Here is a 23392-nt window from a genome sequence, read left to right as displayed (position 1 = left end):
AGGGAGGAACAACGACGCGAGCGCGCGCCCCGTGCACGCCGGCGCAGTCGACCCCGTAGCGCAAGGGAGGGCGGGAAAGGAAGGGGCGGGGGAATGCCAGGGCGAATCTATAAAGGGCGTCATCCGGCCAGCTCGCTCCTCAGAAGCGCCGAGAGCGCGGCCGGGACGGTTGGAGAAGAAGGCGGCTCCCGGAAGGGGGAGAGACAAACTGCCGTAACCTCTGCCGTTCAGGAGCCCGGTTACTTATTTATTCGTTACCCTTTGTCTTCTTCCTCCCCCAGAACCTTTTCCTTTCCCTTCCTCTTTTTATTTTCTTTTTGGGAGACGAAAAATCTCCGGAAAGGCGGAGGAGAGCTCCTTTCGCCCCTTTTCGTTTCCCCGCCTCCTTTCCTCCCCCACCTTTTCCTCCTCCGGCTTTTTCCTCCCAACTCGGGGAGGTCCTTCCCGGCGGCCGCCCCGACAGGGTCTGAGCGCCTAGGTGCAGGCGGCGCAGGCTTTTTGTAGTGAGGTTTGCGCCTGCGCAGCGCGCCTGCCTCCGCGATGCATGGGGGTGGCCCCCCCTCCGGGGACAGCGCATGCCCGCTGCGCACCATCAAGAGAGTGCAGTTCGGAGTCCTCAGTCCGGATGAACTGGTAAGCGACTCTGCCCTCTCACTCCTCCTCCCGCCCGCGTGGCGGGCGGGGCTTGACGGCCGCCGTGGAAACTTGGCGCTTTTCCCTGCCCAAAGGACAGGCGGGGAGGATGGGTCAGCGGCGCCAAGGCAGTGCAGAGTCCAGCCTCGCGGCCAACGAGAATTAAATTTTCCTAGGGGGTCAGCAAGCTTAGCTCTGTGTCCGAGCTGGGGGCCGGGCCGCAGGAGGGGCTGGAGGGTGAGAAGGAGAGCGAGAAGGTTGATTGGCTCCACACCGCAGATACCGACGTTAAGAGATACCACACCAATCTTTTGGGTGAGAAGCCGAGCCCTAGATTTTTTTCCCTCCCCTCTACAGTTATTAACTGAGCACCTGCTACGTGATAGACGTGACAGACGGCGGGGATGCAGAGCTGAAAAAGACAAAGACCCTGCCTTCTAGAGCACTTTCTTTGGGAAGGGTCAGGGGAGACAGACAATAAACACGAATAAATGAATGAACAAGATAATTCAGTTAAGGGCAAGTGCCTTGCAGAAAGTGAAATGGTGTAATGCGATGGAGAGTGACCGAGGTGAGGCTGCTTTAGATGGGGTGGTGTCAGGGTATGGGAAGGCCTGTTTGAGGAGGTGACATTACTCGAATGATGAGAAGCAGCCAGTCTCCTAGACCATAGATTCTAGGTCAGTAGCTTTTCAGGCAGAGGAAAGAGCAAGTGCAAAGTGCCTGAACGAGGGAATAACTTGGTGTGCCTCGGGGGCTGAAAGGTGGCCAGGGTGGCTGGGGTGTAGTGGGTGAGAAAGAGAGTATTAAACCATTCTTGGAGAAGCATGAGGTGGGGCAGTCCAGGTGGGACATTATAAATCATGGTAAGGAATCTGGATTTCATTCTATTTTCAGTAGGAAGTCATTGGAGAATTATAAGCAGGAGAGTGATATCAAGTTTTACATTTTAAAAAAATTACTGCTTTGATGGTCCTGTGAAGAACTGACTGGGGAGGAGAACTGAGAATGGAAGCAGGAAAGATGAGGGAGGAGGGAGAGCTGTTGGCCCTTTGGACGCCTTTGTGGAGCAAACTGGAGGAAGCCAGTGGGCTGGAGAGAATGGAATTGAATGGCTCTGTTTGTGGATGGAGACAAGTTTGCTAGAGGAGGAGGCTCAGCTGTAGGAAAGTTGTGTCAGGAGTTAGAACCTCCCGAACTCAGACCACACCGAATAAATTCCAGATGGGGTTGAGGTTGAAATCTAAAAAACAAAACTGTAAAACACTTGAAAAATGCAGAAGGCTTTTGGGAGCTGATACCAGGGGCAGAAACCCTTAACCTTCTCTAACCCAAGTCTTGATTTTACTTCATAGCTGGTCAGTACCTGAAAGGATTAGTTTTTCTCTTTCTTGTTTCCTCAGTAGAATGTAAATTTCACGAGTGACTTTGTATTCACTTCTTTCTCCAGCATCTCAAATAGTGCCTGGCACATAAGAGGCATGTACTAAAAGTTACTTGAATTAAATGAGTGAAGGAAATAATTGTACAGGTACATAAAGATACATGTGGAAGGATTTTTATTTCAACATTGTGTGAAATTATAAATCACCTAATTATTTATTAGCAAGGATTCTATTGAATAACTCAGGGTTTATTACAATAGAACAAGACCTTCCCAGTAGGTTAAACCCCCTGATCCCCTGTGCCCAAACTGCTGAGGCACCGCAGCAGACTCACAGGGGCCCAGTGAGAGATTTTAAATTTTTAAGAGAAGCACGGAAGCACAGCTGCGTTTGCCTGATGCCCTGGGAACTACTAGGTTGGGCAGTTCCCTTTCAGCATTAGGTGGCGCCAGAGCCCTTTTGATGACGTCATATCTTTGTGAAGCTGGGTTTTTAGCAGTTGCTAAATACTGGGCAAAAATCAGTGTAAAGCAAGAGATACGAGTGGTGCTGGGGTGTGGATAAGGCCAAGAAGAGTTAGAGAATACTTTATAAAGAGGTGACATTTGAACTGGGTCTTAAAAATGAATAGCAGTTTGCTGGAAAGGCGGGCAGGGGAAGAAAAGGAATTTTGAGGAATCTCTTGTGTCTGGAGCATAAATGTTGAGGACGGGGGACCTTGGGTGTCTAACCTGTTATCACGTGGGCAGTGAGAACCAGTGTTTGGATGAAGGATTGGGGGCTAAAGTAGTTTGTGTATAATTCAAAGTATAACTTATGGTAGAGGGTTAGTCCAGAACATTCCAGGACAGCCCCTGGTCCAGTCTCAGTGCCCAGAAGCAGAGGGAGTCCTTAGAAGGTGGCTGGCTTGGTGAGCATGGACTTGGAGCAGAGGGGAGTGAAATGCTTTGAGTGTTGTTCTCCTTAGGCCTCTCTAGTGACTCTTCTGGCTGCCAGATTCAGGTCTGCGCCTGCTCTTGTGTGTTTCATTCAAGGTGAGCAAACCCCCTCTTTGTGCTTCTCATCAGACACGATGCAGCTGATGGGGTTCCAGCTTTGTGAATTTAGTCACCACAGGCCTGTCTCCTTGAGATTTCATCAGGTCATCTTGATGAGCGTGGTGGAAGTTCGGAACCTCTTAGCCTTGCACCTGTAGACCATTTTGGTTTCTTCCCAGCAGTGACTAATTAGATCCATTATGAGACGATTATTGGTTTGACTGTAAGGGAACAACCTTCTATCTCTTTTCAAGTTCTTTTTTTTTCTTTTTATCGAGGTCTTCGAGGGCACTTCCCTGCAGTGGAGGGTCCTAAGGCAGTTTAGTTCAGTTTAACAAACAATTATTGAGAGCCATCGGGTCCAGGGTGATAGGGGAATGCTACCTGCCTGAGAGATGCTTATAATCTATGGGGAAGACAAACCCCAGTGGGTCATTTCATTGCATTATGAGATTTGCAGTGATGGAGGGATTATGGAAGCACAGAGTGGGGCTCACCAGTCTGGCTCGTGAGGCTGTGGAAAGGCTTCTTGGAAGAAGCAGTGCCTGAGCTGAGTCTTCAGATAGCAGTTTGTCTTGTGGGGAGGGCATCCCAAGCAGAGATACAAAGACCCCAAGTAGTGGAGCACATATGCTGGGTAATAGGGGGGCTGCTGGGGAGTCAGCTACTGATGTGGAGGAAGAAAGGAAGGTGGAAACGTCATAAAACTCTTTGTAAGCCATCCTGCTGAATTTGGATATCATTCTGAGAACAAGAGGGTATGAAGATTAGATTTCCAAATTAGAAAGAGCACCCTGATCATAGTATGGCTGGGTAGGAGAGAAGGGCTGGTGACCCACGGAACGCTTGGATACATACTACAAAGGACAGGCCTGAGCTAGGGCAGTGGGCGTAGGGATGGAGAAAAGGGGCAAGATTTAAGAACTGTTTGTTCAGGAGGTAAAATAACCTGTACATGGGCTTCCCTGGTGGTGCAGTGGTTGGGAGTCCGCCTGCCGATGCAGGGGACGCGGGTTCGTGCCCCGGTCCGGGAGGATCCTGCATGCCGCGGAGCGGCTGGGCCCGTGAGCCATGGCCTCTGAGCCTGTGCGTCCGGAGCCTGTGCTCTGCAACGGGAGAGGCCACGACAGGCCCGCGTACCGCAAAAAATAACCTGTATTTGGTGAATGATTGGATAATAACAGCTGTCATATATTGAACACCTATTCCATCTTGGGTTTCAGCAGGTTAATTAAATCCTTAATGGTTATATAGATGATAAGTGATAGAACTAGAATTGCAAATTAGAGGTCTCTGACTCCAGGCCATGCTTGTTCCACTGCTTTATGACTGTGGGTAAGGAAGGGTAAGTGTTGGTTTCTGACTTGAGTTCCACTACCTTAGATGGGGACTAAAGGAAAAGGAGAGATTTTTGTGGAGAAGGGAGTTTGTTTTTAGACATGTTGGATTTGATTTATCAGGGGGATATCTACAGGGGGTTCAGTAGGTGGTTTAGTATGTTAATCCGAAGTCCAGAAGAAAGGTGAGGCCTGGAGGGTAGAGATTTGTTGTGAGTAAATAGTGAGAATCATGGCATAGCATTTGGGTGTGATGAGAAGTGTGGATGCGCTAAAACCTTGGGGAGTGGCAGTGTTTAAGGAGCAGACCAAGGCACCCCTTCCCCTTTGGAGCCGTAAGTTTGTTTTCTCTGTCTGTGAGTCTGTTTCTGTTTTGTAAATAAGTTCATTTGTATCATGTTTTAGATTCCACATGTAAGTGATGTCATATGATACTTGTCTTTGACTTCACTTAGTATCATAATCCCTAGGTTCATCCATGTTGCTGCAAATGGCATTATTTCGCTCTATTTTGTGGCTGAGTGGTATTCTGTTGTATATATGTACCACATCTCCTTTATCCATTCATCTGTCAATGGGCATTTAGGTTGCTTCCACGTCCTGGCTATTGTAAATAGTGCTGCTTCAAATCCTGGAGTTGAAGTAATTGTTTCTGCTGCAGTATAGTAGAATGGGATGAGCATGTGTTTGGGATCGCAGCGGGGGGGGGGGGGGGTTGACGTCTGCAGGCTCCTTGAGATTGAGGCCTTGGGCAGTCACTTTACACAGCCTCAGGTTTCTCATGTCTAAGAGACAGGAATTCACTCCTAGACGGTTAGTGGTTAGGGTAAGAGGAACAGGTACGTTTGGTACCTGGCATGAAGTTGACACTCAGATAGAAGCTTTTATTAAATTCTTCTAAGGTCTTCTCTCTGGAAGTTTAGCGGACCAAAGCTTAACTAATTTTAAAGTTCTTGGTTTTCAGTGTGTGAAAAGATGCCAAAGGTTTCCGTGAACAGCCTTTAGCTCAGAGCAGAAATCTCTTCTCCAAGTTGTACCTACTTCTGAGCCCGTCCTTCCCTCCCTTTCCTCCACTGAATTGGTCCCACTGAGTCCTGGCTCCACCTTGCCCAGGATTCCGGCCCTTGGCTCTGCCTCCATCTCTTGAGGCTCCAGGGTTCACTTCTGCTCCAGATAATTTTCAACAACCTCTGCTCTAGCGCCCCCCTCTCCTGTTCTGTCCTAAAATATCTGAACATGGAAGGGTTCAGGTTGACCCAGGCCCTTGAGAAGGAGGAGGTGACAAGGATGGGGGCAAAGAGTGCCTAACTTTAGGAGCATGTCTTGGGCAGAGCACTTGGGCTGTCATGATGAGGGTGCCTTACAGGGAGGTTCTGGCCTTGATTTCAGCTTTGGGAAAGAAACAAGGCATTGAATTTTTCCCTCTTGAAACAACTTTTATTTCTTTTGCTGTTAAATTCTGTAGATGACAGTGACCTAGAATTCAACCCAGTAGGATATCCAGGGTTCAAGTCCTAGAGGTAGGTGACGTGTACGGAGCCCAGAGTTGACCACACACTAGTCTGAACGCCCCCTCCCGCTCAGACAGTGACTGGAACGAGCTTTTGACTTGCGATACTTGACTTTGGCATTTCCACAGTCAGATATCACACACGCTGACCCCCATTTCCCTCGCTTCAGGCTAAACCTGCTTAGTTCTTCTGTAAGTAGTTTGGGGTTTTTAAAGGCCTTAGTACAGAGCTCCTCAGCCACGAAGTCTGGAAACTAGGAATTCTATTTAGTTGTTATTGGCCTTTCTTTGCTGCAGAAACGAATGTCTGTGACAGAGGGCGGCATCAAATACCCAGAGACCACCGAGGGAGGCCGCCCCAAGCTTGGGGGGCTGATGGATCCGAGGCAGGGGGTGATTGAGAGGACTGGCCGCTGCCAAACCTGTGCAGGTGAGCGCTGGGGGCCGGCACAGGACCCTAGAGGGAGGGAGAGGCTTGTCCTTACAGAAAGCCAGGACTGGGGGTGGACACCTGCAAACCTGGTCTCTGAGGTGAGTGCTGGGAGGAAAGTGTTGTATGTGTGTTCCCACAGGAAACATGACAGAGTGTCCTGGCCACTTTGGCCACATTGAGCTGGCCAAACCTGTGTTCCATGTCGGCTTCCTGGTCAAGACAATGAAAGTTTTGCGCTGCGTCTGCTTCTTCTGCTCCAAATTGCTTGTGGACTCTGTGAGTGGGAGATGGGCTCTGGCCTGGGGAAGGGGTTGCTGGGGGGGTGGGCAGGGGAGCAGCCCCAACTGACCCCTCTCTGCTCTGTCCACAGAACAACCCAAAGATCAAGGACATTTTGGCTAAGTCCAAGGGGCAGCCCAAGAAACGGCTCACACACGTCTATGACCTCTGCAAGGGCAAAAACATCTGTGAGGGCGGGGAGGAGATGGACAACAAGTTCGGTGTGGAGCAGCCTGAGGGCGATGAGGATTTGACCAAAGAAAAGGTAGCCGGGGCTGCCCAGACTCTTGGGAGGGGGTGAGGGCTGGTCCCAGAGGCCCGGAGGGAAGAAGATGGGGAGGCAGTGGAAGCAGCAGGAGCCCGAAGGTCACAGAAGAGCGGGAGGGGCGGCCCGGCCGGGTGTTGGGGGAGAAGGCCCGGCCTCTGCGCTCTGATGGCCCCTCTGTCTCCTTGGAAGGGCCACGGCGGCTGTGGGCGGTACCAGCCCCGGATCCGGCGCTCCGGCCTGGAGCTGTACGCAGAGTGGAAGCACGTCAACGAGGACTCTCAGGAGAAGAAGATCCTGCTGAGTCCTGAGCGGGTGCACGAGATCTTCAAACGCATCTCAGATGAGGAGTGCTTCGTCCTGGGCATGGAGCCTCGCTACGCCCGGCCCGAGTGGATGATTGTCACTGTGCTGCCCGTGCCCCCGCTCTCCGTGCGGCCTGCTGTTGTGATGCAGGGCTCTGCCCGCAACCAGGTCAGCGCCTGCAGGGCCCTGCCGCTCAGCTAGGCCAGGTGTCCGCACGGAGGGAGGCCGGTGGCGGGGACGAAGGCATGCGAGGGTGACGGACAGGTCACCTGGGCCTGAAGGTACCCTGCCGCTTGCTGGCTATGTGAGCCCCTTAAGGAGGTTAGAGCTCACAAAGGTGCTTGTGGATCTGTGAACCGAGAGCCCAGAGCTGCTTCCCAGGGTGGTGTGAAGGGAGGGTGAGAGGCACCGCGTGCTGGCACATGCAGACTGAGCGCTCAGGGTTGGCTGGATTGTGATGCTTCTGACTTCCTGCCTCAGGATGACCTGACACACAAACTGGCCGACATCGTGAAGATCAACAATCAGCTTCGGCGCAACGAGCAGAACGGCGCGGCCGCGCATGTCATCGCTGAGGACGTGAAGCTCCTCCAGTTCCACGTGGCCACCATGGTGGACAACGAGCTGCCTGGCTTGCCTCGTGTGAGTGGACAGGCTCCCTGTGCCCTACGCCTGGAGGAAAGGGGAGGGCGCCCGGCTGGGGGCCGGTGCTGACTGCGGGGGTGCCCCCCACCCTGCGTTTCCTCACAGGCCATGCAGAAGTCTGGGCGTCCCCTCAAGTCCCTGAAGCAGCGGTTGAAGGGCAAGGAAGGCCGTGTGCGCGGGAACCTGATGGGCAAGCGGGTGGACTTCTCGGCCCGCACTGTCATCACCCCCGACCCCAACCTCTCCATTGACCAGGTTGGCGTGCCTCGCTCCATTGCCGCCAATATGACCTTTGCGGAGATCGTCACCCCCTTCAACATTGACAGGTGTGCTCAGTTCAGAAGCCCTGCCTGGAGGGGTCGGGGAGGGTGGGGGGAATGGGCTCGGAGCAAGAAGGAGAGAGTGTTGAACTTTATTATTATTATCATCATTATGTTTTTTTAACTTTATTTTTGGCTGTGTTGGGTCTTCGTTGCTGCATGCAGGCTTTCTCTAGTTGCGACGAGCGGGGGCTTCTCTTCATTGCGGCGCGCGGGCTTCTCATTGCGGTGGCTCCTCTTGTTGCGGGAGCACGGGCTCTGGGTGTGCGGGCTTTCTCTAGTTGCAGCATGCAGGCTCAGTAGTTGCGGTACGCGGGCCCTAGAGCACGTGGGCTTCAGTAGTTGTGGCACACGGGCTCTAGGGCACACGGGCTCAGTAGTTGTGGCGCACGGGCCTAGTTGCTTCACGGCATGTGGGATCTTCCCAGACCAGGGATCAAACCCATGTCCCCTGCATTGGCAGGCGGATTCTTAACCACTGTACCACCAGAGAAGTCCCAAGTGTCGAAGTTTAGAAGTTTGGGTTGTCACTTGGGGCTTTGGGGTGAGGGTGGCAACAAGGGATTTTTGGGAAGCATTTTGTTCATTGCATCCCTTTCCTTCCTAGACTTCAGGAACTAGTGCGCAGGGGGAACAGCCAGTACCCAGGGGCCAAGTACATCATCCGGGACAACGGTGATCGCATTGACCTGCGTTTCCACCCCAAACCCAGTGACCTTCACCTGCAGACTGGCTATAAGGCATGTGTAATAGGCCAGGGCCTCTCTTACCTGAGCAGGAAGCTTTTTGGACTGGGGGCCAGCTGGAGTGGGCCGTCTGAGGCTGTCCTGTTCATTAGAATCCAAGCTTAAGAGACTCCTGCTGTCCTAGGCAAGCCTGTAGCTGCCAGCCCCTGGCATTCAAGGTGGGGGTCACGTAAACCCACGGGCAGCAAGAGGGACACAGGGCAGAAAGAGATCCGGGGGGAACAGAGCAGAAGGCTTCACGTTCAGAGTCTCTCACGGTCTTTCCCAGCTGAGTTCCCTGAGGTTTGGGGACTACGTCTTCGTTTTCTCTGATAGCCTGGAATCTAGCCCAGGGCCTGGCCCAAAGCTGGTGGTTGATAAGCGTTTCAAGTGAAATAACACCACAGTGTCGTCTGTTTCAAAGCATCTTAGGTCTCCTATCACTTCATTCTTAGCATACCTCCTTCACTGAGGTTTTTCCCACACCTCACCTCCTTAGGTGGAACGGCACATGTGCGATGGGGACATTGTTATCTTCAACCGGCAGCCAACTTTGCACAAAATGTCCATGATGGGACATCGGGTTCGCATCCTGCCCTGGTCTACTTTTCGCTTGAATCTTAGGTCAGTCCGTCGGCTGGGGCTGGGCTGGGCTGGGCTGCTCCCTGGGTCTCACTGCGGCATCTTTCCAACTCACTTTCCTCTTTGACTACAGTGTGACAACTCCATACAATGCCGATTTTGATGGGGATGAGATGAACTTGCACCTGCCACAGTCCCTGGAGACACGGGCTGAGATCCAGGAGCTCGCCATGGTGCCACGCATGATTGTCACCCCCCAGAGCAATCGCCCGGTTATGGGCATTGTGCAGGACACGCTGACCGCAGTGCGCAAATTCACCAAGAGGGACGTTTTCCTGGAGCGGGTGTGTGGTCCCTGGCTGGGGGAAACCTGGCCTGGGTGGGCAGGGGCCCAGCACAGCAAGGATGGGGGGAGGAGCAGTGACTTATGCCCTGACTTGCTCTGCACTGACTGTATGTGAGACAGCAGAAGGAAAGGGAGTGAGCAAAGATCGAGGCCAAAAACGGTGTATGGCTTTAGCTCCCCATTTAATTCCTCAAAATGTCATGTAATTTTAGGTATCACCTGGAAAGTAAAGGCGAAGAGAAAAATAAGACTTTGTTGAAGTTCTGTTTATTTCTTTTTTACTTTCTCTTTGTTTCCTAATTATTAAAAGTAATTTGTACTTACTGTTAAAAGGAAAAGCAATCCCAAAGTCTCACTATCACAGTTAAATTTTTAGTAAAAGTTTGGAAAACACTTTTCTTGCCATCCCTTTGCCTTCAAAGTCTGGCTTTCCCCTTGGGGCAATGAGGCCTCCCCTGACATTCCCAAGAGGTGAGACCTCCAGTTCTGACTTCTTGTCTTTCTTGCTCTTTTTCTCCAGGGGGAGGTGATGAACCTCCTGATGTTCCTGTCCACGTGGGACGGCAAGGTCCCACAGCCAGCCATCCTGAAGCCCCGGCCCCTGTGGACAGGGAAGCAGATCTTCTCCCTCATCATACCCGGCCACATCAACTGTATCCGCACCCACAGCACCCATCCCGATGATGAGGATAGTGGTCCTTACAAGCACATCTCTCCTGGGGACACCAAGGTAGGGCCTGGCTTCTGGTTGTGTGGGGAAGGGCTTTGCACATGGAAGCCACAGCAGGGGCTGTGAATGGTGCTCTCTGCAGGTGGTGGTGGAGAACGGGGAGCTGATCATGGGCATCCTGTGTAAGAAGTCTTTGGGCACATCAGCTGGCTCCCTGGTCCACATCTCTTACCTAGAGATGGGTCATGACATCACCCGCCTCTTCTACTCCAACATTCAGACTGTCATTAACAACTGGCTCCTCATTGAGGGTAAGCCTAGGGGCTCTACCACATCCTCTGTAAATCCTGTGTCCATCTCACTTCTTACTGCTCTTCTTCCATCCCTTTCTCTTCCCCCCCTTGGATTTGGTGTCCCTCCATCTACTCTCTTGGCTGTGATTCCATCCCATGTTTCTTGGGAGTCCAAAGAAGGTGTTGCTGATGCTTCTCTTTATTTCTAGGTCATACCATTGGCATTGGGGACTCCATTGCTGATTCTAAGACTTACCAAGACATTCAGAACACTATTAAGAAGGCCAAGCAGGATGTAATAGAGGTGAGAGGGAAGGCTGGGCAAAGACTGAATAAGAGGCTCTCAGTGGCTTTGAACTGAGTGAAGGGGACATTGGGATTGGAGAGACGGGGACCAGAAGACACTGACGTCTCCCTGAGAACGCAGCCTGCTCCTGTGCACCCAGGTCATTGAGAAGGCGCATAACAACGAGCTGGAGCCCACCCCGGGGAACACTTTGCGGCAGACCTTTGAGAACCAGGTGAACCGCATTCTCAACGATGCCCGAGACAAGACTGGCTCCTCTGCCCAGAAATCCCTGTCTGAATACAACAACTTTAAGTCAATGGTGGTGTCCGGGGCTAAAGGTTCCAAGATCAACATCTCCCAGGTGGGGAGCCTTGTCTTTCCAGAACTGGGGCCACACTGAAGGTGGGGAGGAGGAGGGAAGGGGTGTGCTGCTGGGGGGGTTGGGGGAAAAGTATGGGGAACACTTATTCTCAAGGCAGAGGGAGTTGGATGCACCACACCTTTTCTGTTCCCCAGGTCATTGCTGTCGTCGGGCAGCAGAACGTGGAGGGCAAGCGGATCCCGTTTGGGTTCAAGCACCGGACTCTGCCTCACTTCATCAAAGATGACTATGGGCCTGAGAGCCGTGGCTTCGTGGAGAACTCCTACCTGGCCGGCCTCACGCCCACCGAGTTCTTCTTCCATGCCATGGGGGGTCGTGAGGGGCTCATCGACACAGCTGTCAAGACTGCTGAGACTGGTGAGGACTTTGAATCCAGGGCCCTTCCACGGGCTGGTCCCAGAGAGGACCGCAGGCAGAGAAGCCCCTGGGGAGTTTGAGCGGGGTTCTCAGGCTAAACTCTTCTATCCCCAGAGAAGTAATTTTGCCCTTTGTGGAAAGAATAGAGACTAAAGATCAAGAGTTAGGCAAATACTCTTGTTCTGGTTGCCATGCAGCATTCCATGATGCAGGGCTAGAGCCTCAGGGTCTCTGCTCCTGACCTGTCACATGGACGGTGTTTCCTAGGGGTCTCTACTGGACCCTGGGTCCGTCTGGTGGTGGGCATGGCTTTCATTGAGAGGCCTTGGGGATGAGAGGCTACTAGCTGGCTCTCCTGAGGACCAGAGTGGCCAGCAGGTCTTGTCCTGAGACAGGGAGGCTCCTCTTCTTGCTCTGGGTCCCTCAGTTGATTCCCTGCCCCTCAGGATACATCCAGCGGCGGCTGATCAAATCCATGGAGTCGGTGATGGTGAAGTATGACGCCACCGTGCGAAACTCCATCAATCAGGTGGTACAGCTGCGCTATGGTGAAGACGGCCTGGCGGGCGAGAGCGTTGAGTTCCAGAACCTGGCTACCCTCAAGCCTTCCAACAAGGCTTTCGAGAAGAAGTGAGAAGGCGGCAGGCGGGTGGTTCTTGCCCCTGGGCTCAGGGCCAGAGTGGTAGGGGTTCTCCTCCCCCCGCACGGTGAGATCACCTGGACCGTGTCCTGCAGTGGACCTTATACCGCCCCTTCCCCACCCATCTGGCAGCAGCTGCAAGATGGGAGAGGACGGATGGAGACCAGATTTGAGACCCGCCCCCACTTTGTACAGAGGGGTGAGCGTAAGCTCAGGTGCCATTGCACATCCTTGGGTCTGGATCTTTTGTTTCCCCACCCAGGATTATTCACAGCCCTGTTCCTGTGGGCTGCAGACCTCAGGAGCCTCACACTGTTCTTTGATCAGGGCCCTCCTGCCCCTTGACTCCACCCCTGTCACCTGCAGGTTCCGCTTTGATTATACCAATGAGAGGGCCCTGCGGCGCACCCTGCAGGAGGATGTGGTGAAGGACGTGCTGAGCAATGCACACATTCAGAACGAGCTGGAGCGAGAATTTGAGCGGATGCGTGAGGACAGGGAGGTGCTCAGGGTCATCTTCCCAACTGGTGACAGCAAGGTGTGTGTGGGTGGGAAGAGCTGGGCTGGAGAAGTGCTGGCCCTGCATGGCTGGCCCTGACTTGGGGTCCTGCCTCCGTCCCTCCTGCCTCAGGTTGTCCTCCCCTGTAACCTGCTGCGCATGATCTGGAACGCTCAGAAGATCTTCCACATCAACCCTCGCCTTCCCTCTGACCTGCACCCCATCAAGGTGGTAGAGGGTGAGTACCTGCTTCAGGACCACCAGGCCAGGCAGGCTCTGCTAGCAGCATCCTGGTCTACAACCTCTTCATCCCTCGTTTGGCCCTTAGGTGTCAAGGAGCTGAGCAAGAAGCTGGTGATTGTGAATGGGGACGACCCGCTGAGCCGGCAGGCCCAGGAGAACGCCACCCTGCTCTTCAACATCCACCTGCGGTCCACGCTGTGCTCCCGCCGCATGGCCGAGGAGTTTCGGCTCAGCGGAGAGGCCTTCGACTGGCTGCTCGGAGAGATTGAGTCCAAGTTCAACCAAGCCATTGTGAGTGTTGTACTCCTCACCCCAGCCTTGGTCCTCTGCTCTGATCTATTGATTTCTCTGGGCTCTGAGAACAGCCCACCTCTGCCCATAACTGCATAATAATAGATCTCATTCATTGAGACACTGCTGTGAACCAAGTCCTGTGTTGGAGGCTTTATACCTTTATTCCTTAGCAGTCCTAAGAAGACCCTAGTAGGGGGGAGGGGCTGTTAGTCCCATGTTGCAGAGACAAAAAGTGAACCTTGAAGAGGCAAACACATGAAAAGATGCTCAGTATCAGTAGCCGTCAGGGGAATGTAGTTCAAAACCACGATGAGATACCACTTCATGCTCCCTAGGGTGACTAGAAAAAAACAAGTGTTGGCGAGGACGTAGAGAAATTGGATCTCTCATACACTGCTGCTGGGAATGTTGCAACTGCTTTGGAGAACAGTCTGGCCGTTTCTCAAAAGTTTAAACATAGAGTTACCATATGACCCAGCAATTTCACTCCTAGGAATATGCCCAAGAGAATTGGAAGCACACGTCCACACAAAAACCCATACACAGATGTTCGGAGCAGTATTTTTCATAATAGCCAAGCAGTGGAAACAACCGAAATGTTCATCCGTTGATGAAGGATGAACAAGATAAGGGAATATTATGCTGTGGTAAAAAGTAATGAGCTGTCAAACCATAAAAAGACAGTGATCAACTTTAAATAGTATTACTAAGTAAAGAAGCCAGTCTGAAAAGGCTACATACTGTATGATTCCAATTAAAAGATTAAATTTTGGGGACTTCCATGGCGGTCCAGTGGTTAAGACTTCGCACTTCCCTGCAGGGGGTGTGGGTTCGATCCCTGGTCAGGAGCTAAGATCCTACATGCCTTGTGGCCAGAAACCAAAATGTAAAACAAAAGCAATATTGTAACAAATTCAAAAAAGACTTTAAAAATGGTCCATGTCAAAAAAAAAATCTTTAAAAAAAAAAAGATTAAATTTTATGGTATGTGATTTTATCTCAATTAAAATAATGCATTGCGGGGGACTTCGCTGGTGGCTCAGTTGTTAAGAATCCGGCTGCCAACGCAGGGGTCACGGGTGTGAGCTCTGGTGCAGGAAGATCCCACATGGCACAGAGCAACTAAGCCCGTGCGCCACAACTACTGAAGCCCGCGCACCTAGAGCCCGTGCTCCGCAACGAGAGAAGCCACCGCAGTGAGAAGCCCGCGCACCGCAACGAAGAGTTGCCCCCGCTCACTGTAACTAGAGAAAGCCCACGTGCAGCAACAAAGACCCAACACAGCCAAAAATAAATAATTTTTAAAAATTTATTAAAAAAAAATGCATTGGGGAGCTTCCCACTTAGAAGACTATCAGCAAATGAATATTCGCCCTGTGACTCTAGCACACAGCACTTTTAGAAATGTGGGGTTTAGATGACATAGTCCCTATTCCTGGGTGTGCAGCACATCTGGGGCTGAATGGCGGGTGTAGATTGAAATGCCGTCTGAGGAAGGGGATGATCAAATAAGACTGATTTGTTTAAATCTCTGCCTTTTCTAAACACCTCTGCCCAGCCCTGACATGTCTCACTCTCACTCACCAGTGGGGAGGGATTTGCTCTTCTGAGGCCAGCTCTTCTTACTCCCCAGGCCCATCCTGGGGAAATGGTGGGAGCTCTGGCTGCACAGTCCCTTGGAGAACCTGCCACCCAGATGACTCTGAACACCTTCCACTATGCTGGTGTGTCCGCCAAGAATGTGACACTGGGTGTGCCCCGACTTAAGGAGCTCATCAACATTTCCAAGAAGCCAAAGACCCCCTCACTTACTGTCTTCCTGCTGGGCCAGTCTGCTCGAGATGCTGAGAGAGCCAAGGTGCGGCTTAGGGTAATGGGCTTCCTGGCAGGAGGAGGAGGGGACTCCTTCCCTTAAGTAAAGGGTTTGGCAGTCCCTCTGCAGGTGGCTTTGAAGAGGCCTTTGGAGCCACCCAAATGCCTGTCACGAATCCCTTTTTTTCCCCAGGATATTCTGTGCCGCCTGGAACATACAACGCTGAGGAAGGTGACTGCCAACACGGCCATCTACTATGACCCCAACCCCCAGAGCACGGTGGTGGCAGAGGATCAGGAGTGGGTGAATGTCTACTATGAGATGCCTGACTTTGATGTGGCCCGAATCTCCCCCTGGCTTTTGCGGGTGGAGCTGGACCGGAAGCACATGACTGATCGGAAGCTGACCATGGAGCAGATTGCCGAGAAGATCAATGCTGGTGAGGCTGGGGGTCCTGCCTAGGCCCCTGCCCGCCCTGTCCTGTCCCTGTGCTCGTCCCAGACAAGGCGCCCACACCCACCACCTTCCACTCACTGGTTCTGCTCCTCCAGGACACCCCTTCTCCAGGTCCCATCTGCACTGCTTTTTCCTTCTCATTGTTTCCCCTCCCTCTTTCTAGAAAGGCTCTGTGGGAAGGAGGGGAAAGCCAAAAGAGAGCCCATATGGGGAGAGCTGCGGACGAGCCGTGAGCAGAAGCAGTCCTGCAGCTGCAGTTCTCATTTTCCCAGGTTTCGGTGATGACTTGAATTGCATCTTTAACGATGATAATGCAGAGAAGCTGGTGCTCCGTATCCGCATCATGAACAGTGATGAAAACAAGATGCAAGAGGTAAACGGGACCCAAGCAGAAATTTATACGTCAGACATAAAAAGCCGATATATCTGGTTCCTGACCAAAGACATTAAAATGAAAGCAGCATTGAGTGCCAGTCACACCACCTAAAGTAGAGATGGGGGGAGGGTGGGTAGCAACGATCTGTGAGAAACGTGAACAGCAGCCATATAGATAAAACAGGCGGTGTTGGGGAATTCTCCGGCCGCCCACTGGTTAGGATTCCGCGCTTCACTGCCTAAGGTGTAGGTTCAATCCCTGGTCGCGGAACTAAGATCCAGCAAGCTGCGGGGTGCGGCCAAAAAAAAAAAGCCCCAAAACAGAGGGTGTTGATTTGGTGGTGTCCCCATAGCCCGGTCACTTGGCTCTCTCCTCCCTGCGGCTCCTGTGTGAGGGCAGGTCGGACAGTAGGAATTGCTGTGTCCTAGGGAAAGTGGTGTGACAGCGGGTGAAACAAGACCCAGGAACATGTTTGACCAGTGATTTCACTCCTGGGCACGGCTCCTAAAAAATTGTTCAGCAGATGTGGATACCTTAATAATACAAACTCAGAACTTACTATTGAACTGGGGGAGAGTAAATAAGAATGTGTGGATACGCGTCCATTAGACATCACACGTCAAGGCGTTAGTGGGCGGGCGAATGCTCGGTGAGTGCCAGGACGAGAGCAGAGGTGCTGTGCGCTTTGTTACAGCGCTTGGAGCACGCACAAGAGTGGGAATCGTGTTAAGGTGGTGGAGTGTAGTTGCCTTTTCTGAGGGTTTTTTTTTTAAATACCATCGTAAAAACACGATAGAAAGTAACCTCACTGGAACTGAAGAGAGCAGGTCTGGGCCACACCTGGCTCTCCAGGTCAGGCTGTGGTTTGGGGTGAGGGCGGGGACAGACCTGAGAATCCTAGGAGGGCTGACTCACTCTTGTTGCAGGAAGAAGAGGTGGTGGACAAGATGGATGACGACGTCTTCCTGCGCTGCATCGAGTCCAACATGCTGACAGATATGACCCTGCAGGGCATCGAGCAGATCAGCAAGGTCAGCCGTTCCGTCCCTGCAGCCCATCCAGCCCCTCTTCCCTCCCTCCCCATCCCCACCCGTCCAGCCTGAGCTCGCTCTGCCCCCACCGCAGGTGTACATGCACTTGCCGCAGACGGACAACAAGAAGAAGATCATCATCACAGAGGACGGGGAGTTCAAGGCCTTGCAGGAGTGGATCCTGGAGACGGATGGCGTGAGCCTCATGCGGGTGCTGAGCGAGAAGGACGTGGACCCTGTGCGCACCACGTCCAACGACATCGTGGAGATCTTCACGGTGAGCCCCTCAGAGCCTTCTTCCCTGGTCCCTCTGGCTCAAGGCCCCCCCCCCGTAGATCTCAGCCAGTGGTTGGGGTCCGTGCTCTCCCCTCAAGAGAGGGGTTGGTCAGGTGGTTTTATGCCTGAATCCACTTTTGCGTCTGGGCTTCACTGACTCCTGACTGTCCCTCTGTGGATCTGGGTGGTGGTGGCAGCAGGAGGAGAGCAGTTACTCGGTCTTGACCCTTCCCCACCCTTGACCCCCCACCCACACCCCTGCAATCCCCATGCCAGGTGCTGGGCATAGAAGCCGTGCGGAAGGCCCTGGAGCGGGAGCTGTACCACGTCATCTCCTTCGATGGTTCCTACGTCAATTACCGGCACTTGGCTCTCCTGTGTGATACCATGACCTGTCGTGGCCACTTGATGGCCATCACCCGACACGGAGTCAACCGCCAGGATACCGGACCTCTCATGAAGTGCTCCTTTGAGGAAACGGTAATGGCAGAAGTTCTGAGCGGGTGGAAGGAGAGAGAGCAGGGAGGAGGGATTGCTGTGGGAAGAGGGCATCCTCCACTGTGTGTGATGGGCCTCGGTGCGGTTCCATGGCTGGGTGGGTGGCTGTAACAGTGGTGGGACATAGGGGGGCGGGGTCTGACGGCACGCCCCCTCTTCCGAGGTTTAGGTGGATGTGCTTATGGAAGCAGCTGCACATGGAGAGAGCGACCCCATGAAGGGGGTGTCTGAGAACATCATGCTGGGCCAGCTGGCTCCAGCCGGCACTGGCTGTTTTGACCTCCTGCTCGATGCAGAGAAGTGCAAGTATGGCATGGAGATCCCCACCAACATCCCCGGCTTGGGGGCTGCCGGACGTGAGTACGAGGGGCTACGAGGAGGAGGTGGGGCGGTGGGGAGGCTGCACGTGGGTGCGGCGGCCAGTCCCGGGGCTGTTCGTTGTGGGTCACTGTGCGCCTCTCTGCAGCCACCGGCATGTTCTTCGGCTCGGCCCCCAGTCCCATGGGAGGAATTTCTCCAGCCATGACACCCTGGAACCAGGGCGCAACCCCAGCCTACGGCGCCTGGTCCCCCAGTGTTGGTGAGTAGCCAGCCGGGAAGACAGCCCTCTGCGTGGTTCAGAGGGCGGGTGGGCTGGGCTCATGAGGGGTCCCCATGTGGAGATGCTGGGGGCTCTGGGAGTGTGTTGGGCTCCAGCTCTGGTTTTAACTAACGTTTCTCTCATTTCGCAGGGAGCGGGATGACCCCGGGGGCAGCAGGCTTCTCTCCCAGTGCTGCTTCAGATGCCAGTGGCTTCAGCCCTGGTTACTCCCCGGCCTGGTCTCCCACGCCGGGTTCCCCGGGCTCCCCTGGCCCCTCAAGCCCGTATATTCCCTCACCAGGTGAGTTGTCCTTGTCTGTCAAGGCCAAGTTCATTTCCTCCTTGATCTTCCTTCTGGGTGAGTCTCTCCATCGCTTAATGCCTTTCTGCTTCCCTCCCACAGGGGGTGCCATGTCTCCCAGCTACTCCCCGACGTCGCCTGCCTACGAGCCCCGCTCCCCTGGGGGCTACACGCCCCAGAGTCCCTCTTACTCCCCCACTTCACCCTCCTACTCCCCTACGTCTCCATCCTATTCTCCAACCAGCCCCAACTACAGCCCCACGTCGCCCAGCTACTCCCCGACCTCGCCCAGCTACTCCCCGACCTCGCCCAGCTACTCCCCGACCTCACCCAGCTACTCCCCGACCTCGCCCAGCTACTCCCCGACCTCACCCAGCTACTCGCCCACTTCCCCAAGCTACTCGCCCACATCACCCAGCTACTCGCCAACCTCTCCCAGCTATTCGCCCACCTCTCCCAGTTACTCGCCAACTTCACCCAGCTACTCGCCCACCTCACCTAGCTACTCTCCGACATCTCCAAGCTATTCGCCGACGTCACCAAGCTACTCACCAACTTCCCCAAGTTACTCGCCCACCAGCCCTAACTATTCTCCAACCAGTCCCAATTACACCCCGACGTCACCCAGCTATAGCCCAACATCCCCCAGCTACTCACCTACTAGTCCCAACTACACACCAACGAGCCCCAACTACAGCCCAACCTCTCCAAGCTACTCTCCGACCTCACCCAGCTACTCCCCAACCTCACCAAGCTACTCCCCTTCGAGTCCACGATACACACCACAGTCTCCCACCTACACCCCGAGCTCACCCAGCTACAGCCCCAGCTCGCCCAGCTACAGCCCGACTTCACCGAAGTACACCCCAACCAGTCCTTCCTACAGCCCCAGCTCACCGGAGTACACCCCGACCTCTCCCAAGTACTCACCTACCAGCCCGAAATATTCGCCCACCTCCCCCAAGTACTCTCCGACCAGCCCCACCTACTCGCCCACCACTCCAAAATACTCGCCGACGTCTCCTACTTACTCACCAACCTCTCCGGTCTACACCCCAACCTCCCCCAAGTACTCACCCACCAGCCCCACCTACTCGCCCACCTCCCCCAAGTACTCACCCACCAGCCCCACCTACTCGCCCACTTCCCCCAAAGGCTCGACCTACTCGCCCACCTCCCCTGGCTACTCGCCCACCAGCCCCACCTATAGCCTCACCAGCCCAGCCATCAGTCCCGATGACAGTGATGAGGAGAACTGAGGGCGCGCAGTGCGCAGTGGCAGCCGGCTAGGGGAAGAGCGGCTTCAGGGTGTTGTGCAGTCCTCCGTCCCCTGAGGGGCGCGGGCCCCGGTCCAGCTCCCTTGTACATAGCTCCTTGTGACGAAGTTCCCTGTTGAGGTTCTGGTCCCATTTCTGCCGGGGCTTTTGTCTTGTTCTCCACTTGTGCCGTCTCAGAACCCACTCACCTGCAGTGGTGTTCTTCTCGCCCTACCTACCCGAGGCCTGTCCCCAAATCCAGGATCCTCCTTGCCTATGGCTTGATTCGGGAGGTAAAGGATATTTTAATTTTTTGGGGGTAGTTCCTGCTCTGGGTCGTCACATCCGATTCTCCGGAAGAACAAAGTGAAAGCTGCCTTTTGTTTGTTACTTTTTGAATTTGAAATAAAGTTTACTAATTTTGACCAGAAGTGTGGTTGTTGAGTGCTTTATTAGGAGGCAAGAATACCCAGGCCCCTACTCCCTGCCTGGGCTGCTGTTCCATTTGTCATGTTTTAGCTGATCCCTGCTAATGGGGCAGGGGCAGGGGCAGGGGCAGGAAAACGAGCACAGACAGTACATTCACGGAACAAACGCCTACTTCGTGCCAGGCTTTGCTCTGTCCCGGCTTTGTGGTTGAACAGATAGATACAGGCCTTGTCCTGCATTAAAGCAATATTGACATAACATCTTTTTTAACCAATTTTACTGATTATCATAATATGTAATTTAGAAAAGTACAGAAAGGTACAGTACAGAAGCAGAAAAATTATTGCCCTTAACACCACCACCAGGAGGCATGTTTTCTTTGGGTATTTTTCCTACCTGTTTCTCAGGTCACTTCTAATCAGTCTTTGTTTTGGCCTCAAACCAACAATGAGAAGATTATGGTTACTAGGATATGTTTTAAAGCTGAAGTTAAAGAACTTGGTGATAATTTGCTATTTTCAGTTGGCCATTTCATATTTTGTTCCATTAGTTCCTTTTTTTTTTAAATTTTGGCCACGTGGCTTGCAGGATCTCGGTTCCCTGACCAAGGATTGAACCCAGGCCCATGGCAGTGAAAGCCCAGAATCCTAACCACTAGGCCACCAGGGAATTCCCTGAAATATTTCAAAGGATAGTTTAGAAAGTAACATGGGGACTTCCCTGGTCATCCAGTGGGTAAGACTCTGTGCTCCCAATGCAGCGGGCCCAGGTTCAATCCCTGGTCAGGGAACTAGATCCTACAAGCATGCTGTGCAACTAAGAGTTCGCATGCTGCAACTAAGAAGCCTGCATGCCACAACTAAGAAGTCCGCATGCTGCAACTAAAAGATCCCACATGCCACGTGCTGCAACTAAGACCCAGCACGGCCAAAAGAAATAAAAATAAATATGAAAAAAAAGAAGAAACATGGCCAAGATCTATTAATTTATCACTAAGATTATAAGTGGTAGATACCATTTTGCAGTATTTAATCCAGATCTTAAATTGTTTTGAAAGAGATGACTTGTTTTTATAAAAGGGTGTTAGCAAAGATCCAAGCACGGTAGAAAAAAGTATAACATCTTCCCAATCCCCTGAATTACTGTTGGCAATTGGTGAACATAATTCCAGACAGCTCTTTCACCGTATAGAATGATAGAAGGATAGATAGAAAGAAATGGCTTTTTTCCTTGTGATGAGAACTCAGGATTTACTTTTTTTAAGGTTTTTTTTTTTTTTTTTAGTATTTATTCGGTTGCATTGGGTCTTAGTTGTGGCAGGCGGGCTCCTTAGTTGTGGTATGTGAACTCTTAGTTGTGGCACGCACGAGGGATCTAGTTCCCCGACCAGGGATCGAACTCGGGGCCCCCTGCATAGGGAGTGCTGAGCCTTAACCACTGCGCCATCAGGGGAGTCCCAGGATTAACTCTTTCAACAACTTCCCAATATACTGTACAGCAGTGTTAACTATAGTCATGTTGTACATGACATCCCCAGTACTTATATTTATCTAACAACTGAAAGTTTGTACCTTTTGACCACCTTCATCTAATTCCTCCACCCCATGCCCCACCCCCATAACCACAAATCTGATTTCCTTTTGTATGAGTTTAGTTTGTGTTCTATTTGTTTTAGATTCCACATATGACATTATATAGTATTATTATTATTTTTTATCTGCACCATGCAGCATGAGGGATCCTAGTTCCCTGACCAGGGGGTTGAACCTGAGCCCCCCACAGTGGAAGCGTGGAGTCCCAACAATTGGACCCCCAGGGAAGTCCCTGTATAATGTTTCTTTTTTCTCTGTTTGACTTATTTCATTTAGCATAATGCCCTCAAGGTCCATCCATCTTGTCACAAATGGCAATTAAGGAAGTGAAATCTGCCAGGGTGAGGCAAGCACAGTGCTCTCTGCAAGCGCAAAATTTAAGGGGCAACAAAAAAACACATAATCAAGATAAATAATATTTTAATGCAATATTTAAAAACTCAAAATTAATGTAAAAGTCCATGACGAATGAAATAGTAACAGTTTAAATTTAAAAAGGATCCAGATGAATGATTTTCCCCCGTTTGCCTCTGGCCCCGATGTGGCGTGGCATGGCCCTGGTCTTTGCAGGTGTGGTTCTGTGGTCTCACATCTCTTTCGAGGACTCACAAGGCCTTGTTTGCTTGTGTGTTCTATAGCTTTAGATTGTGAGGTGCTCTTTTTCCTTGGAAGTCTATCTGTGGGAGAACTTTGAGTCCTTGATCGAAGTGGCATACCCATAGAGAGAACGTGTATTTGCTTTCTCCTGGCGTGCAGCTGCACTAGCAACCTGGGAACACTTTGCATTTTTTTAAAATTAATTAATTTGGCTGCGTTGGGCCTTTGTTGCTGTGTGCGGGCTTTCTCTAGTTGCGGCGAGCAGGGGCTACTCTTTGTCTCAGTGCGCGGGCTTCTCATCGTGGCGGCTTCACTTGTTGCAGAGCACAGGCTCTAGGCACACGGGCTTCAGTAGTTGCAGCACGCAGGCTCTAGAGCGCAGGCTCAGTAGTTGTGGCGCACGGACTTAGTTGCTCCGCGGCATGCGGGATCTTCCTTGACCAGGGCTAGAACCCGTGTCCCCTGAATTGGCAGGTGGATTCTTAACCACTGCGCCACCAGGGAAGTCCCCAGTTATGTACTCTTATCAATGTATTTAAATGGCTCATCTGTAGTCTTCTTACCACTGCTTCTCTGCTGTCATCTTTTTTATTCATCTGTCTGGAATGTTTTTCAGAAAAGGCTCATAATTGCCTCGTTATAGTCCCTTAATCTTTTATTTTGAGACTATCTTCCTGTAGCCTTCAAAATTGAAGCACATCTTGGCTGGATATTTCT

At 52.3% G+C, this 23392-nt stretch overlaps 1 protein-coding gene across 5 annotated transcripts; it reads left to right on the top strand.

Moving 5' to 3' along the window:
• Window positions 1-138: 138 nt before the first annotated feature.
• POLR2A (RNA polymerase II subunit A) lies at window positions 139-20488 on the top strand. 5 transcript variants are annotated; one of them, XM_033848561.2, is made up of 31 exons: window positions 140-633; window positions 991-1204; window positions 5858-5912; window positions 6200-6332; window positions 6475-6611; window positions 6706-6879; window positions 7072-7353; window positions 7666-7827; window positions 7936-8156; window positions 8758-8890; window positions 9375-9499; window positions 9591-9801; window positions 10324-10533; window positions 10616-10784; window positions 10976-11070; window positions 11213-11416; window positions 11572-11794; window positions 12241-12424; window positions 12801-12972; window positions 13066-13171; window positions 13262-13467; window positions 15104-15328; window positions 15476-15722; window positions 16012-16112; window positions 17042-17146; window positions 17241-17423; window positions 17699-17902; window positions 18090-18276; window positions 18387-18500; window positions 18652-18801; window positions 18904-20488. In XM_033848561.2, the coding sequence occupies exons 4-31, from the start codon at window positions 6206-6208 to the stop codon at window positions 20058-20060; spliced, it is 5814 nt and encodes a 1937-aa protein (XP_033704452.1). In that variant the 5' UTR covers window positions 140-633; window positions 991-1204; window positions 5858-5912; window positions 6200-6205; the 3' UTR covers window positions 20061-20488. The 5 variants fall into 5 exon arrangements, with proteins under 5 accessions (XP_033704449.1, XP_033704452.1, XP_033704453.1 ...); XM_033848558.2 differs by lacking the exons at window positions 991-1204; window positions 5858-5912 and adding an exon at window positions 810-948 and having other exon boundaries at window positions 139-633; XM_033848562.2 differs by lacking the exon at window positions 991-1204.
• The last annotated feature ends 2904 nt before the right edge of the window (window positions 20489-23392 follow it).

This window comes from Tursiops truncatus, chromosome 20, assembly GCF_011762595.2.
Source record: "Tursiops truncatus isolate mTurTru1 chromosome 20, mTurTru1.mat.Y, whole genome shotgun sequence".
Lineage (NCBI taxonomy): Eukaryota > Metazoa > Chordata > Mammalia > Artiodactyla > Delphinidae > Tursiops > Tursiops truncatus.
This window is presented reverse-complemented; position numbering and strand designations above follow the sequence as displayed.